General features: G+C 41.7%; 1 protein-coding gene across 3 annotated transcripts in view; it reads right to left on the bottom strand.

The window, feature by feature from the left end:
• The window catches only part of LOC146682391 (protein MTSS 1-like), a 68,503-nt gene that overhangs the window by 36,226 nt on the left and 15,611 nt on the right, over window positions 1-16,666 (bottom strand). For all 3 annotated transcript variants that reach the window (XM_085446323.1, XM_085446321.1, XM_085446322.1), the window contains exon 3: window positions 16,447-16,520. In XM_085446323.1, the coding sequence (XP_085302449.1) occupies window positions 16,447-16,520 (74 nt within the window). The remainder of the gene's footprint in view (window positions 1-16,446; window positions 16,521-16,666) is intronic.

The following is a 16,666-nucleotide window of genomic DNA, read 5'->3' as shown; positions in this document are numbered from 1 at the left end:
TACTAAAAGGGCCGTATGCACATTTCCACCTCCATATTTTTTTAGTTCTTGGACTCTGCTGGAGCAGCTTTGTATGGTTCCCAGTTCAAGATAACCTTTATTTATCTCACTCTGGGATTCGGTGCAGCCCCTCGGAGCATCATCTCTGTCGTGAAAACAGTGTTTTAGCTCTGTTCCCTTTGTGCTGGCTTTTTGTTTTCTGATTGGCTGCCCCTCTTAACCAGAATGTGGGCGGGGCTTCTGATACAGGTCCAAAGAAAAGGGAAAACAGAGGAAAGAATTGCAAACTAAGTGAAACTGAGCTTTCAGCCCGCAGGGATCACTCGTACAAACACTGACCTCACTATTTAAAACTCTGGCCATGCTTAATAAGATCATCGACCACTGGAACAGGATAAATATGACAACGAATAAGAAAAAACCCACAAAAAGCACAAAAGTTCCACTTTAAAGGAGGCTTTGTGTGTGAGTGTTGTGTCAGTACAAACTGTGTGGGGGGTCTATGACAACAGGGGTAATTTTGCCAGTTCACAACGCACAACACACCTGTGTGTATGAACACACTGACTGTTTTAACTACCCAGAGCATGTTTGGGCAGCTCTCTCTCAGCTCTGATTGGCTGGTGTCTGTTAAGCCAGACACACTTTGATCCTCCCATTGCTCCCTGGAGATGACACACACACACACACACACACACACACACTTAACAGTGGGCACATTAGGTTACCTTTGTGTAAGCCTTCTCACCGCTCCCCCACAGTCATCTATACAAACTACCTGGTGGTCAGGTGTGGGCGGGATGAAGCTGGGTGTTTTCTGCTGATAACACTCTAGTTTTACAAAACCTAAAGCCAGAAACTTCAAAGAAACATTCAACATCTATGACGAGCAGCAACATGATAATGAGTTTACTGTAAATCACTATGATGGGGGTGAAGAGTGTGTCATACCCTCAATAACACAGTAACACAACTGTGCTCCAAGACTCGGGATGCAACAGTGCATCAGCGCTCATTTCATAGTTAGACAAGATTTAAATAACTAGTTATTTGATTCAGCTTTAAAAGTGACATATGCTTTTCCTCTCTTTCCTGTCATATATCCACCGTTACCTTTTGTTATAATGTTCTGTTTGAGAGGGGCAGCCAATCATAAGAAAGCTACAGAGAGGCAAAACAGATATAGAGATAGAGGATTGGCTGCATCAAGGAACAGTATAAGATGAATAAGTTGTTCTAGAAAGTCCAAGAATAAAAACATGGAGGTGGAAATGAGCAGAGCAGGTCTCCCGTTTAGAGTGACAGCTGAAGAGTGTCTATGGGTAAATGCAAAGGAATAACATGACAAATTCAGTGAAGGAGGATGAAGTGAAGCTGCCTGAGAGTGACAGAGTGTACACAGAGTTCATCTCTGCAGTGTGACAGAGTAGCTGTGAATTATTTAACAGCTGCTCAACCTTTACAAATGGCTCCGACCTCCTGCTGGTAACCTCCACCGCTACAACCGCCGCTCTCGGGAGGGACGAACACTCCAGCGAATGGGTCTTTGCTTTTCAGCGATCGGACCAGGTCGACGTTTTCTTCCCTTCTTGTTTCAGTTTGTGAAAATGCAACTCTTTTCCCTAAACTTTTTTAAATGAATTCTTCCAAAGTCATGCAGAAATACACAAATAAGGAAATCACGATGCGCTTAATGCAATAAAATATCATTATTATTACAGCCAGAAAAGAGTGCTTAGTTATTCTTTTTGATGCCATATCAGATGGGGGTGGACAGCAGGGTGGGTGTGGGGTGGTGGGGAGTGGGGGTATTCATGACTAATTAGAAGCAGTTTGTTTAGGAGATGAAAAGAACACAGAGCTTCACTTGCTGGGTGCCCCTGCTTAATAATTCAAACGCACCCTCTGAGTGACTCACACAGCAGGTATATTCGTGTCTGCCTGCACAGACAGAAACAGACATGTATGATTACCAATAACATCAAAATATCCCTGTTTTTACCTGGTGACTCAAATTTATTCCTTTTCAGTTTCAAGGTCAGCATCCTGTACACTTTTAAAAGCTTTGTTTTCAAGCCTTAAAGTGACGTGCACAATTTCACTCACTTTCTCGATTTCTGAGCCAAAAGTGACGAGAGGGTGGAGTCATCAACCAGCTTTGTTAGCAAGCAAACTATGAGTGCTAGCGCTAATTAACATACCAATAAAATCCCAAGAGAACCTAAATCCTAAAAGAACTGAAGCACTAGACTTCTTGATCAAAAGAGGCCACACCCCAGACTATCTTTAGGCTCCTTCACACCTTATACAGGTGAGTCAAAAACATTCTACTCTGTTCAGTTGAAAAGAAAGGAACAATTCAAAGAACAAAACCATTTTTTGTAGTAGTCTCAATTTTTGCGTTGGATATTTTAAACACAGGAGTCAGTGGCCACCGACTCACTTTTAGAGACAGCCTCAAGTGGCCATTAGAGGAACTGCAGTTTTTGGCACTTTAGTATTGGCTCCTTGTGTTCTCATTGTTTCAGAACTTGTAATTAAACTCTGTAAAAATCTGATGACTGTGTTTTCAAATGGTTTGATAGTATTTGACAGTCTTGTCAACATGCACAAAACAGGCATTTCAATAACCTCTGTATTATCCAAAAACTGTGCTTTAGTTAAACATACATTAAGGGTACTCACACATCTGCAGTGGAATGATTCATATATATATATATTATATGAGGTACAATCTATTAATAATAATGTGCACAAATTATTAAAACAAACGACATTTGGACTGCTTCTTTCTCCAGTAAAAATCGTTTATGGATGCCAGATTATTTTAGGCATAGAAATCCAAACTTCCCTTTCAGCTTTTCCACTTTCACTACAAAAACCTGTAATTACATTCATTAGTGGGAAGAAATGAGATGTGCTCTGTGCCAGTGTGCAGAGTGTTGGCCCAGTTCAAGCAGCACTCCAAACGAGATGCACGGTTTTCACCAGGCACCGATGAAAAATGGCTTCTCCATCTGTGCACGAGCAGCTTATCGTCCCTAAAACGGTCTAACTAGAAGGCGCTGTTACAAACGCTTGTTCCAGCTGCTAAACATCACCACTCATTTATATCACCAGGACGTACAGGTAACACATCCCTGCACGGGTCTGTTTGCGGTCTCTCTGTGCACATGTTTCTTATAGAGGTTCACATTCTGCGTGACGTCAAAGCAGGCAGCTGCTGCTGTTGCCGTGGTGATGCCATACCATAATGAAGCCCTTTAAGACCACACGCTGCTGCTCCTGCTGCTGGCAGTCACTGCAGCTCTGCTCTCACATTAAAGCAGGAACACCTGGGGCCTCGCTTTGTGATCAGATTTCTAATTCAGTCATTATTGCAATTGAAGCACAAATTTAACCCATTTAGTCGACTTTTATCCCCAAAACCAGTTTCCTACCATCTCGGAAAGATGTCATTTGAGTCCTTTAATACTGAAAAGAATGCAGGAATATCCAAGTGGGCATCTTGTGCAATGCTTTGGCACACGAGCCTCATTTCCAGTGCTGATTATTACTGGTTTTAATTTACCGCCATTAGTCCAAACTTTTATTTTGCCAGATAAAAACCATCCGTGCTTTCAGAGTTTTAGCTCAGCACAAGAATATCTACTTGCTCAGAGTTCCAAAGTCTTTGTGTAAAGCTGTGTTATTAAGAAGAGAAAACAAAACTACTAAAGGAGTATTGTTCCGCTTTCTGTCTGCTAGACTTTGACTAAAACAAGTCGAGGCTAAGTGTCAACCTGCAGGCTGAAAAATGAAGCCGACTCGTGCTAAAAACTGAACTTTCTCCAGTAGAGATGATTTAATGATGGATAAGTAAGAACAAAGAACTCAGGCATTTGAAGCAAATGTAGGAGCTCATATAAAAGCTCTTCTTCCTCCATCTGCCTGCAAGTGTTCGAGCAGTAAAAGCGTCCGACTCCGAGAGTGATCGTATCCTCAGAGCTTTAGGCTGCTCACAGTTATTAGAGGTGCCGTTATAACCACTATTCATTGTCTACTAAATTACTATGGCAAAAATATTTACCAGTTTCTCACATGTCCTGTAGTTCTGATTTTAACCACTAGGTTTTTCACTGCTGAGAGTTCCTCTAATGCACTGTTTCACAATCTTTTGGAGCCACGGCACATATTTCACATTAGCTCACACAGCACACCACCAAACAACAATGTCACAAAAAGCATATTGATATGCGCAGCAGGTATAGCAGAATTGGCTGGTTTGCCCCCAGTATACCTTTTTGCTTTCTTCTGACCACCACTCATGCTGGGCCTTCATCTGGCTCAGAATTTTCTCCAGGACCAGGTCAGACCCGCTACTTTTTCTTTTCATATATTTATCTCTTGTTATTTCGCGCTGCATCGTCTTAAAGCAAGACTATTATGTAATTTCTTCTTTGTCTTCTGTTTTATTGTCAGTTGGCAACCCGTTTAATTAGAGCAGGTAGTTGCACTGCCCTCTAGTGGAAGAGGATGTCATCGTTCTGCCCGTTACTTGCTTAGAGTACTAATCAGGTGGAACCAGATAATCTTCCACATCACACCTGATCATTTCTCACGGCACACTGATGTGCCGCGGCACAGTGGTTGGGAAACGCTGCTCTAATGGATACTTGAAGCTCGCTCCAATAGTGAATCAATGCCCAAAGGTTCCCATGTTTAAATCGCCTACAGCAGAAATTCAACATGTTTATAACCAGGTACAATGAGAGTTTTGGTGTTTCCTCGTTTGTGACAGCTGTACTGTGGATTCTTTTTAATTTAACTTACATTTTTCAAAGATTTAAATGGTAAATGGTCTGTATTTATATAGCGCTTTTACTAGTCCCTAAGGACCCCAAAGCACTTCACACATCCAGCCATCCACTCATCCACACACTGGTGATGGCAGCTACATTGTAGCCACAGCCACCCTGGGGCGCACTGACAGAGGCGAGGCTGACGGACACTGGCAACGGTGTCTTGCCCAAGGACACAACGACCGAGACTGTCCAAGCCGGGGCTCGAACCGGCAACCTTCCGATTACAAGGCGAACTCCCAACTCTTGAGCCACGATCGCCCTGTAAATTTAACCTCATGTCTGATGATTAAACGTCACTGAACTGGGCTAAATGCTATGATTGTTGTGCTGGAGCCATCTGAAAGTCCATGCTGTCTCCTAAATATGGTCACTTCTGGTAATCAAAAGTCAACCTAAAGCCTAAGGCTTCAAAATGCACATAAAAAAAAAAAACAATGAGTTTAAAAAAATAATCGAGACCGAGCTCTCGTTTCGTCTGTCGTTCTTGTTGGGTTATGACTTTGGCCCAGTACTCTGGCTTCACTGGCTTTTTGGATCTCGTTGAAACTGTTCAGTCCAGGACTAAAAATAACAGGACAGGGTCTTGACTACTGTGACATGACTGGACTGGGATGATTTACAAAGTGGCTTTGGCCAGAACATTTCCGAGACACTCTCTAGTCATTTATCTACTCCCTTTAGCAGTGTTTGAAATACCACACGGTATTTTTAATTCCCCGAACCTCTCTCCAATGACCCTCCATCTCTTCTTTTGTCAACACCTGACAAGTTTGGGCATTTCACACAAGAAGATGATGTCAGCTTTGAGTTCCAGCTACTTTTCCAGTTGGCTGGGAGGATTACCACTTAACAGCCCAACCTGTCCAGATTTCTGTTCCCTTTCTGAGAAAAAGCACCATCGAAGCTTCTGTGGTTATCACATTACATGTTATACTGTGATCAAGAGGGAAGAAAAAGGCAGTTAAAAAGACAAGAAGTAGCACGAAGTTCAGAGATTTCAATTTGTTCCCTTTAAATATCCTCACAGTCAGCAGGCAGGCTCATACCAAGAGCCAAAACAGTATTAGGCTCATAAGCAGCAACATGTCACGGCCTACACTTCTGAACGTTTGACCTCTGCGGTGCAGAAACCTCAGAGCACAGGATATACGACACTGCTGTAACTTGGCTGCTGGGATGGTGAGTTTGGAGCAGGAACAGAGGAACAGGCAGTTTGGTTTTACAGTAACGCGAACACTCCAACTCCAGCTCACTTCAACCTGCTGACATCATCCCACTCCGTATAATATTCCTTGTGATGTCTGTTTATGAAACACGACCTTGATGCTTTTACTGTTTTCCAGAGAACATTTCTGGAGTCTTTGTTCTCACTGTAAAGGACACTTTGGTGCTTTTAGTAGTAGTGCAAGTCAGCAGTGGGATAATTCACTCAAATCCCACGTGAGCGTCCCGTCACGTGGAAATGTTTGAGTTTGCGATGGTGCTTTTAATCCAACTTAAGATGAAATATCAGTGCTAAAAATACAATCCTACTGGAAACACTTCTGTCTGTGAATGATTCAAGATATTTTTCAAAATTTAGCCGCAATTAATTAAAAACAGAAAGATTACAAAAAAGGTTTCGCAGAAAATAATGATTAAAAGAATCGATCCTGAGTCCCACAGTGTGAGTGCTGCCTTTACCCGTACTTGTTATGTGAAATGATGCAGATAATCATGCTGCGAGTTTAGTGAGTTCATGTGATGCAAGTTAAAGATTTGTGTCATATTTAAATTTCTACCATACCGTGGCTCCATTTATTTGTATTGCAGTGTGACTGTAGCACAGTAGTCTGCAGAGATTCACACGTGAAAGAGCGATAACACAACAAATAAAACATGAGCTCGGTGAGAGTGCGACTCTGATGCACGAATTCATTTTTAATTTTACAGACATTTGGATGTCTTGAAGTATTAATTATTGATCACAGAGGGATTCGTGTTCTCTGATTAGCTTCATAAAAAATTTAAACAGCGATCTCTAATTTTAACCATTTTGATTCCTTTTTCTTTCTTTATTTTTTAAAGCACAGTGCTTGCTGTGCGGTGCAGCTCTGATTTCCTGCAGGATCCTGATGTATTGAGCTTTTGCCACGTGGCATTAATTTGTCGGCCATTTGGATGGATAACAATCCTGGCATGCCAAGTGAGTGAAAAACCCATGAGATGAGATAAAGTGTGGCAACTACGAGCAAATAAGTGTATTTACTCTCTCAACATTTTCAGGGTAAGCTTCTTACTCGTTACGCTGACGATGGATATTTACTTACTCCCCGAGTGTCTCTACTGATGCTATGAAGTGCAACCCTGCAGCAAGAGAAGCACATCGAACAGTTTTTATCATTTCACATCAGTTCGGTTACTCTTGTCTACCACAGCTAGCTGAAGGACAGCGGCACAAGCAAAAGTAGCCCACAGAGCACTTTTTCCACACGTTTTTAAGACTGAACCTTGGTGTCAGTAACAGCTGCAAAATGTAGAAGACCACCAGCAAAGTTATGTGGAGGCTCTTGTCCCAGAGGAACCTACCCGAGGGATTAATAATGTGCTACCGCTGTACCTTTTGCAGGCAATTATTCACATGGACACTAGAGGGCGCTGTAAGTTGTAACTTGCAAATTACCCAAGATTTCTTTTTTTTCGTCTGCTATCACCAACCAATGTAGCCTTCAGCAGCGATGAGGACTGGAAGGGTCACTTCTTTCTAAATGCACAGGCTCAGGTTTGAGTTTGCATGAAGGGGACTGCGTGCAAAGGTTTTTGTTTTTATAAACCTTTTTTTTTTTTTTAAATGCATATAAACCCAGCTATAGTCCCTAACATTCACTGATTTCTTAAACTCAGTTGAGATTTCCTGTAAATGTGGAAAAAAATGCTGAGCAAGGACTTTAATTTTGGTTAAACGAAAGTTTGAGTCCGAGTTCTGGACCTCTATGTGACCTTGAAGAAAACCCTAAAAATGCTGGCATGTGGACACTGCAGATATGACATCATTCACCTGCGCCTCAGATGATATCATTAAACAACGAGCTGCCAAAGAAGGCCATCTGCTGAGGACTCAACCCCACCAACACACACACACACACACACACACACACACTGCAGATACTGACTGCAGCGACCACAGGGATTCACTTCATTACGTTCTCTCTAGAGCACGACGTTTTCAACTTGCACAGACAAGTGCTGAACAATTACACAAGCAGCCCAACAGGTAAGATCATTTTCCTTTTATCTGGTCAAATCTACGACAGAAATCATGTTTGTACAATAAAACAGACTAAAAACAAGAAGAATCACGAGACTACAGGCCAGCAGTTCACCGTTTTTCAAGCATACCATCACCAACACAACTGGATCACGTTCAGATTCAGCTCCGTATGTGACAGTTTCTCTAAAGCATCCTTTGGCAGCAGCAGCTGAAGCTCGTGGTTATGCTGGTGACATTCAAGGAAACTAATTTATGGAAATAATGTGATTTGTGAAGAACAAAAGGTCAAACCCTGAACCTGCAGAATAATGTCATTATGCAGGTGCCTCCAGTGCTGCTGGAACATGTTACATTACTATGGTTGCCCAATAATATTGCTCAGTTTTTTAAATGACTTATAATAATAGCTCACTGAATAGTTCCCAGCAGCAGCACTTGATAGACGTTTAGTTGTGCACTTCCTACCATCATAAACATCATGTGACTGCTTATGTTTTGCTTTTATAAACATGTTTGTTTGATTTGGTAAAACTGCCAGAACTTCACTGAAAAAAAAATATGGTGACAATTTGAACCCAGTCAGTAAAAAATGACAATAATTCACTTTAAAAATAGCAAAACGAGCACCTACACTATAAACCTGTCTACAGTAAACAACGTTAAAACAAAAATACAGACATTACAGTCCTGCTTAGTGAAAACAAATACAACTATACAATATATTACAGCATATTCATGCAAAATTAAACTTTATGGTAAAATTATCTGTAAAAAATTTTGATAGTCGACTAATCAGATCATGCATCCATTGGACGTAAAACGTACAGCTGCTCGTATATAACTATCATTAGCTTACAGCTTGAAGTGTTTATGGTATGTGCCAACTAAAAATAAAGACAAGATGATAGTTTATTAAATTTTAATGAAATCTGCAGATTGTTTCGGTGAAGTTTAATAAACTCCTTGCTATCTAAAATATAACAGGACACCGGAGTAAATTCTGAGCATCTCACACTTCTGATAATCAGCTGTCTGCTTGAGGTTTATTCAGCTGTGTAAAAACTATAACTTTAATCTCAGCCAAACCGATTTACTCAGGAACAAATAAAATACTAAAAAAGCCAAACAATAACATTTTTAAGTTATCTAAATGACTTATATTACATGTTTAACCTGAGTAGCGAAAGACGGCGGTGGGTTTGAAAACGATTTGCCGGGAGTCCGGTGTTCTCACGGCTCTAATGAGCCTCGCCCCGGGCTCGCTATCGACCTGGTGGTTAACAGACGTCTCGGAGCGCTTTTGAAAATATGTGGTGTCCTGATAAACTGAGCAGATATTTGAGGTTTACACAGCTGAAAATATGTTAAACGTTTATTTTGTGACCCAGAAAGAATAATAAGAGTAATATTAAAACTAACTAGCTGCCGCCATTGTTGACAACTGCGCTGGGCTGCGCTATGAATTCTGGGACAAAGCTTCTTCTTCTTCAGGGTTTAACGGCAGCTGGCATCCTTGTACATGCAGTGCTGCCATCTTCTGTTTCAGTCCGTTATTACACTCTTAAATCCTGCTACTTATTCCTGCGTCTTTTGTGATCTTACAAAGCTTCAAACGACGCGTCGACTATTAAATCAGCCGTCGACGATTTAAATAGTCGACGTAACTGTGACTAGTCGACTAATCGTGGCAGCCCTAGTTAGAACTGTCCAAATACTTCTGCAACCTTAGAACTGAGACTGTTCTTCAAAGGGAACTCCAACATCTCGAGGCTGTTTGGTAAAAAAAAAAAAAAAAAAAAAAAAGTCTTCTGCTGCACCTAGTTAGTAAATGCTAAACTAAATTTTACTTTAGTAACAGTACGGTTACGATCTAAACCTGCATTTTTCTGGAGTACCCTGGGTCTTTACACCCACACAAGCAAAAAGCAAAGCTACAGTTAACACACTAAACAGAGATCTATGCATTTTCTGACGTATATGTTTGAGTAACTGAAAGCCTGCTTGGAAAATAATCAAATACATTTCGTTTCATTACAATCCTGGAGACTTTCCTCTGAGGGAAGGCCAAAACCTCTTTTTTTTTTTTTTTTTTTTAAAATATGGGGGAAACGCTGTAATCAAATGTTTCAGACAATATTCAGGCTAAGGCCCTTCATTATTTAACATGACAAACATATTAAAGTCAAAGAAATGCTCTTACCAGTTTCTGCAGGAGTGTTTTTATTTCACCCAGAAAGTGAAACACTTGAAACTACAAATCTCATCTTTGAGGGTTTCTGGCATGTTTTTGCAGAGCTCCCTGTTTGAACCCTGAGGTACCACGGCACTGATAACCACGAGCCGCTGTGCTGCCCTTCAGTTGTTTACCCAGTCTGAACTGCAACCACATCTAACGCCAGCGGGATGACCCGAAAACACTTGGTGAGCTAGACCTCATCACCGAGCATCAATTCAGGACCTCACCGATGCTCCTGCGGCTGCACGTCTCCAGGTACAACATCTGGAGGAGTGACAGCTGTTGCAACAGCTGATCTGGAGTGAGATCAGAGGTGGTTCAAAGAAGCTGCGGTTGACTGATTTGTTCTCATGTTGTTGTAATTGTAAAGCCAGACGATGCTGGGATTTGTGTCCTTTGGAAACTCAACATTGGGAATTTTTACCCTTCGGCTTAACCAAAACCAGCCAAACACACTGGGAATGTTCTAACCCAAACAACATCTGGCCTTTACTGCCTTTGGTGGCTCATAAGCTCCTGTAGTTTTTATAGCTGACAATTAGGTTGCCGACTGGATACGGATGCTCTGACAGCGTGTCAGCAACGGATTTAATGCAGTCAGCAGACAATCGGTCTGTGAGCAGACTTCAATCTGGAAGTAGTCCCGAGCTTTGCTGATATCGTTTTTCACATAACCAAGTAACCTTTCTAAGCAGGGAGCATTTCCATAGGCTACATGTTCCTATGTTAAACCTGAAGTCTTTTTAACATCTTTCCATTTCTCCTCATTTTCCTTCAATTCGTTGTCTATTTTGTCTCAAATTTCATCTCCTCTCCTTTCTTCTCCCTCTCATCACAGTCCTTCCTGCCCTCTTCTCCTGCTCTGTCCGATCCAGTTACCAGGTGTTTACATACTGACACGGCCCTGGAAAAAAGAAAAAGCGACACAGCTAACCGAACCTTTAAGGACATCATTGTCCCTGGCAGCAGGTTGTTATGGCAACCACACCAACACACTATGAAGTAGGGAGATTGAGGTCGACACCAGCTGCACCTCATCTCCACGGCGATGTTAGTGTTAGAAACAATAAAGGAAACTGTTCAAATAAAGTATTATTAGTAAAGCGCTATACAAATACAGGCCATTTATTATTATCACAAAAAAAGTTCTGTTTTTACTGTAACAGCTTTTATCTTAACGTCCCTCATGTCACAAAAAGAAGTAACTCATTATTTTCACATATGTGGTATACTGTACATGGTACAGGCTGAAGCTCATTGTGTACCTGCTTTTTAGAAATGAATAAATTCATAACAATAATAATTAAAAAAACGATAATAACTCAATTTTGCTTTAGTGAGTGACTGATCTGTTGGCAAATCCAGTAACCTGAGGATATCACCCTCAATATTACCACCAGAATGCAACAACACCATCAAAGCACATAAAGGGAACAAAACAAAAGGTCACACTTCATTATGGTTTTTTAATAATGGAAACATTAAAGAATATAATGACTCAGCTTAAACAGCACAAATGTTGCCTACACATGTGATACTATAGGACAAAACAACCAACCTGCAGGGACAGTTTGGTTGTGTCCCCACAGACTGCAGAAACACCTGTGGATCAATTCACAGGTGTACATAAAAGATGGACAAAGCTTCTGGACAGAGCATTAAACCTGCAGTCTTTTTAATGGCCAGCAGGGGGCGATTAATGCCGTTTTAATCAGAAGTCCGACTGTGGCCCATAGCTATCTATGAGAAAATGACACTTTAGTTCACTGATTTACGAGTAAAGCAAATGTTTTCCTGGTGAGATTATGGTCTCAATCACTCGTGTCGAGTCTTCATTAACGCAGCACAAAGCTCATTTTGTACAATACAATCCCATTTTGCCATCAGTACAAGAAGCAAAGCTTCAGGGCGAGAATTTGACTTCTGATTAAAACAAAAATTAGACAGCAACAGACAAAAACTGAGCCCAGGTCTTTGAACCTGTGTGTACACAGCCTCTGCACACTCTGTCATTTCCATGATTCCCAGTCAGTCTGTGCAACGAGCCGTGCAATGATTACAGATAGCAGAGAACCTGTCTAGATTTCCCTCCAAGGTGTAAAAAGGATGAAGGAAAACCTTCATGCCCACTGTGGGCTCACTAAGAGGAAACAGTGGAGCAGTTCCATTTCTCCTGAGGGACTAATCAACTGATCTACAACAGCACATCCAAATAAATGTAAATACATGGGAATACATGAAAATCCAAATGATAGCGGAGACGACTTCTGATAAGACGACTGAAGGACGGATAAGATAAGAAGAGATAAGCAGAGACAGACGGGGGCAGTTAGAGATGCTGCATCTGCTGCTCAGCCTGAATTCTGCAGTGATTTCCATCTTGTTGCCATGAGCAATAGCAGCAGCAGCCGGCTGGACACGACAGCCAACGGCCTCCCGCTCCTCTCCACCCCTCCACCTTTCTCCCAATCACCATCTGCCCTCTACCTCCTTCTCTCCGATTTTCCTCTACTCCCCATCAGAGTATTTGAACTTGCTGTAATTTTCCCGAAATTACAATCCGTACTCGCCTTGGTTGAACACAGCTTCCATCTATTCCTCTAATTTCACCCCTCTTCTATCCATGTGTCTCCATTAATCTAGAAATGCAGGGAATAAGGGTGAAGCTGGGAATATCGATAGGACCAAGAGTTCATTTCAATAAATCACAGCTATCAGAGCAGGATCACTGCAGCTTCCATTAAAGATTAAAACCAACATGAAAGCTGTTCTTCCTGATTCTTTATAATGCTCCTCATCACACATCATTTCATTTAGTAAGATTTACAATGATAACAATAAAATAACGCATTAACACACTAGGTCCTAATGACTATTAGGCTTATACGTTTGGCATTAGTTCAACCACAAAACAATTTCCTTTTTTCCATGCGCGTTCTATTTTTGGACATGTTACAGAGGTTTGGAGAAAACCTGTATATCCCATGTTAAATGCATTTGTCTTTATCAGTAAGTCACATGACGCACAGAAACATGACCTCAACAATAAAAACGAGTCTTAAACCTCAAACAGAGCAATTGTGTGGGTGTGGGGAAAAAATAGAACAACCCGAAGATGTGCTAAGCTAGTTCTACCAACAAATGCTTTTATTTCATTCAATTTAAGTTTAGAGATATATTTCAAAAACAAAAATAACTTAATGTGATGTATTTGATGCTACAGCCACATTGGGGAAAGCAGCGGCTGCAGACCAGGCGCTGCCTGACGGGGCCACAGAGCCTAGCTGTGATAATTATCATCACCTGTCAGAAAGACACCGTGTTAATATATGTTCAGTATAAAATATATGAAACCAGCTGTGGATGCTGAAGTCTGAGGTTGCGAGGCGGGGCTCTACAAACCTAACTGCCCCAACAGTTACCAATAATTCAACATGTAGCTCCAGGTGTGCACACACACACACACACACACACACACACAGGTACAGAGTGCCTGAATCATCAAGACAGTGACTGATCGTTTCCTCTGCTACTGTTGTCATTATGACAGCGAGTCGCCTCAACAGGAAGCTGGCCGGCATCCAGCCCTAAGGATGCATAAATACACACAGACACACACAGAACTGTGCAAAAGTCTTGAACCAACTTTCAAATGGGAAGTGGATTATTAAGTGCAAACATGAAGGCAAGAACCGAGTTTGTAGAATTCTAACAACCTTACGTGCGGTACTTTAGCATTCATAATTTCATCCCGTTTTGAAAATCTCCAACACCACTAGATTAAACGCAGCCCCATCATGACACAGCCTCCACCGCATTTTACACACGCTGTAGACCATCATGGCCACGCCTCTCTCCTGACCTAAAGTAGTCTGGCTCACTGGAAGCAAAATATAAATAAATCGCTGGACTCGAGACTTTTGAACAGAGATGGATCTCCTCAGAACGACAACAATAAAGAGTCGTGCTGAACAAGAAAACTAGAAAGCATGGTATACACACACAATCTCACAAACATGCCCATAAAGGCCGCCTCCTTCACTTAATCAATCCAGGAAGCAACCACCATTGATGTTACAGTCCAGTGATCATGAAGACAGCAGCCTCTGATCATTTGTCAATAGCAGAAAAGTAAAAATCAATAGAAAGCGTGCAGCCAGCTTCAAAAACAGCAGCACAGAATACTGGGACCTCCTGCAGTTTGTTGACTGAGGAAGAATAAATCTGAAGCTTCAGGATGCTTTTATTTCTCCGGCTCTTTTCCTAAGTTTGCAGTCAGACTTGTTGCTGTTTAAGCTGCTGAGGACTTTACATTCTGCTGACACTTCAGAGATACTTCAGTGGTTGATGAGTAAAACAAGAACAACCAAAGTGTTGACGAACTTAATCACCAATCAGACTTTAACAAACATCTCTAGGAGTTCTCACACAGACACCTTGATGGTCGCCCTCTGGAGCAGCTGTGTGTCAGCTGAATGCTTCCTGAGAGCAGTAATGAAGGCTGTGTGCGTGGGAGTGTTTCCACTTTCAGCTCAGCTCTTTCTGTGATTCCTCTCCATCTTCTCTCCCTTTTTTCTTCTCATCTCTGTGCAAGCATAAGCAGATTCATAAAGCCCCGGGAAATGTTTCGCTTCCTCTCTTTCGCTCTTCTTTAAAGCACTTTAGTGGTCTCGCAGCGGCCCACTCGTCTGCTGTGAACCTGGACTCTCGCTCTCGGCTCCTCTTTTAGTTGTTGCTGGACAAAAACTTTTGGCTAAGCAGTTTTTAGCTTTCATGCTCCGAGCTGCTGAGAAAGTGTGAGTCTTTAACTATGTTTAAAGAAAACCTACGACCTCTCAGGGCCCTGTCCTGGTCCCAGCTCCCCGCCTTTCATCCATTTTTATTTGATTTATTTAAAAACAATGCAGCTCTTCTTTATATTCCAAGTGTTGCTGCGGCTTTTACATCACTAGCCTTTTGCTCTTCTCTGTGGACTCTGTGCCGGACACCTCTGCGTCTAAAATAATAACCCACTAAGCACGGATGCATTTCATATATAACAACAACATTTTGACTGAAAAACCAGGCTTCTCCTGTTTGATTCCTATTGGCTGACAAACAGCCAATAAATAAAGTAAGATTTTATTGTCCTCTTGGAAATTTCATTTGTGTTCTTGTGGTAACTGTCAGGTAAACGCAACCGAGAAGGCATCACAACACACTAACAACAGAATGCTCCATAACAACAGCAGCAACAACAATAAGAATCAAAGCTCATGCAGCATTACAAGCAACACACACACACACACGTCATATCGCCTGGATTTCTTGGACCAACATATGCTCGAAGGTGAAAGATCTCCAGGTAGGAAAGTTCACAAAGGCGGCTTTAAACCTTCGTCCTGATGAGAGAAACTCGTGTCACCATGAAAAGGTTGCAATACGTCACTCTCCACTCCATAAATAAAGCTGAGGATACAACACGCCACTGTGGGGCCTCAGTAATAATGAAAGTAGATGAGAACACGGCGTTTAATCCAACCCAAAGGATTCATCTGATGCTCATGCTGTGCACCTTCAGCTGTATAACCACTGCATAAGGATGCGTCTTCTTGTAGCTAAATGCAAATGAAAAGTCCGGAAACAGCACGTGCACATTTAAGATTGAAATCTCTTTTTCAGGACAGACCTGACCAAGAGGCACAGCAGAAATTACAAACACAACACATAATATGATAGTAAGCATCACTTGGTCCAGATGACCGTACATATAAAACAGCATCCACTGCACTCGTCTCTCTTTTATATGCAACAAGCCAAAGCTGCTGCTGTCAGTCCTTCTACAAGCACACCCTGTTCCCTGCAGGTTATATCTGCACTGTGCTCTCTAACAACATTATGGTTTGATTAAAGGCCCCAAAGAGCCACAATGATGAATGTCAGAGAATCGAACAAATAGCTAATGGATACGGTAAGAAATACGACCAGTACTCTTACCGACATCTTTACTACGATAACCAGCAGCTGCACCTGACTCTGTTCACTCGATTCTTTAAGTACTATCCTCCTGACAGTGTGCCTGCTACCAGGACCAGGACTTTGGTCCCCATAAGGGCTGGACCTCGTCCCCATCTTACCTCGGCTGTTAGTTGCCAGGTCGGCCACCTTCTGAAAGGCATCCAGGAAGGCTGCTACAGCGACAACTGTCGTCCTGGAAGACAAAACAGGAAGTAGAAACACAGAAAAAGACGTTTCTATTCATTATTTCTTTCTTGCTGGCTTTTTAATTTTTTATTGGAAAAAAATTATGTTAAACTCATTTGATTTGTTCTTTGTGTTTTTAATATCATGTCATCA

This window comes from Copadichromis virginalis, linkage group LG22, assembly GCF_057382275.1.
Source record: "Copadichromis virginalis isolate Kocher_CV1m ecotype Utaka linkage group LG22, C_Virginalis_male_GT1.1, whole genome shotgun sequence".
In the NCBI taxonomy this organism is placed as follows: domain Eukaryota; kingdom Metazoa; phylum Chordata; class Actinopteri; order Cichliformes; family Cichlidae; genus Copadichromis; species Copadichromis virginalis.
The sequence above is the reverse complement of the archived record's forward strand: the minus strand, read 5'-3'. Positions and strand labels throughout refer to the sequence as shown.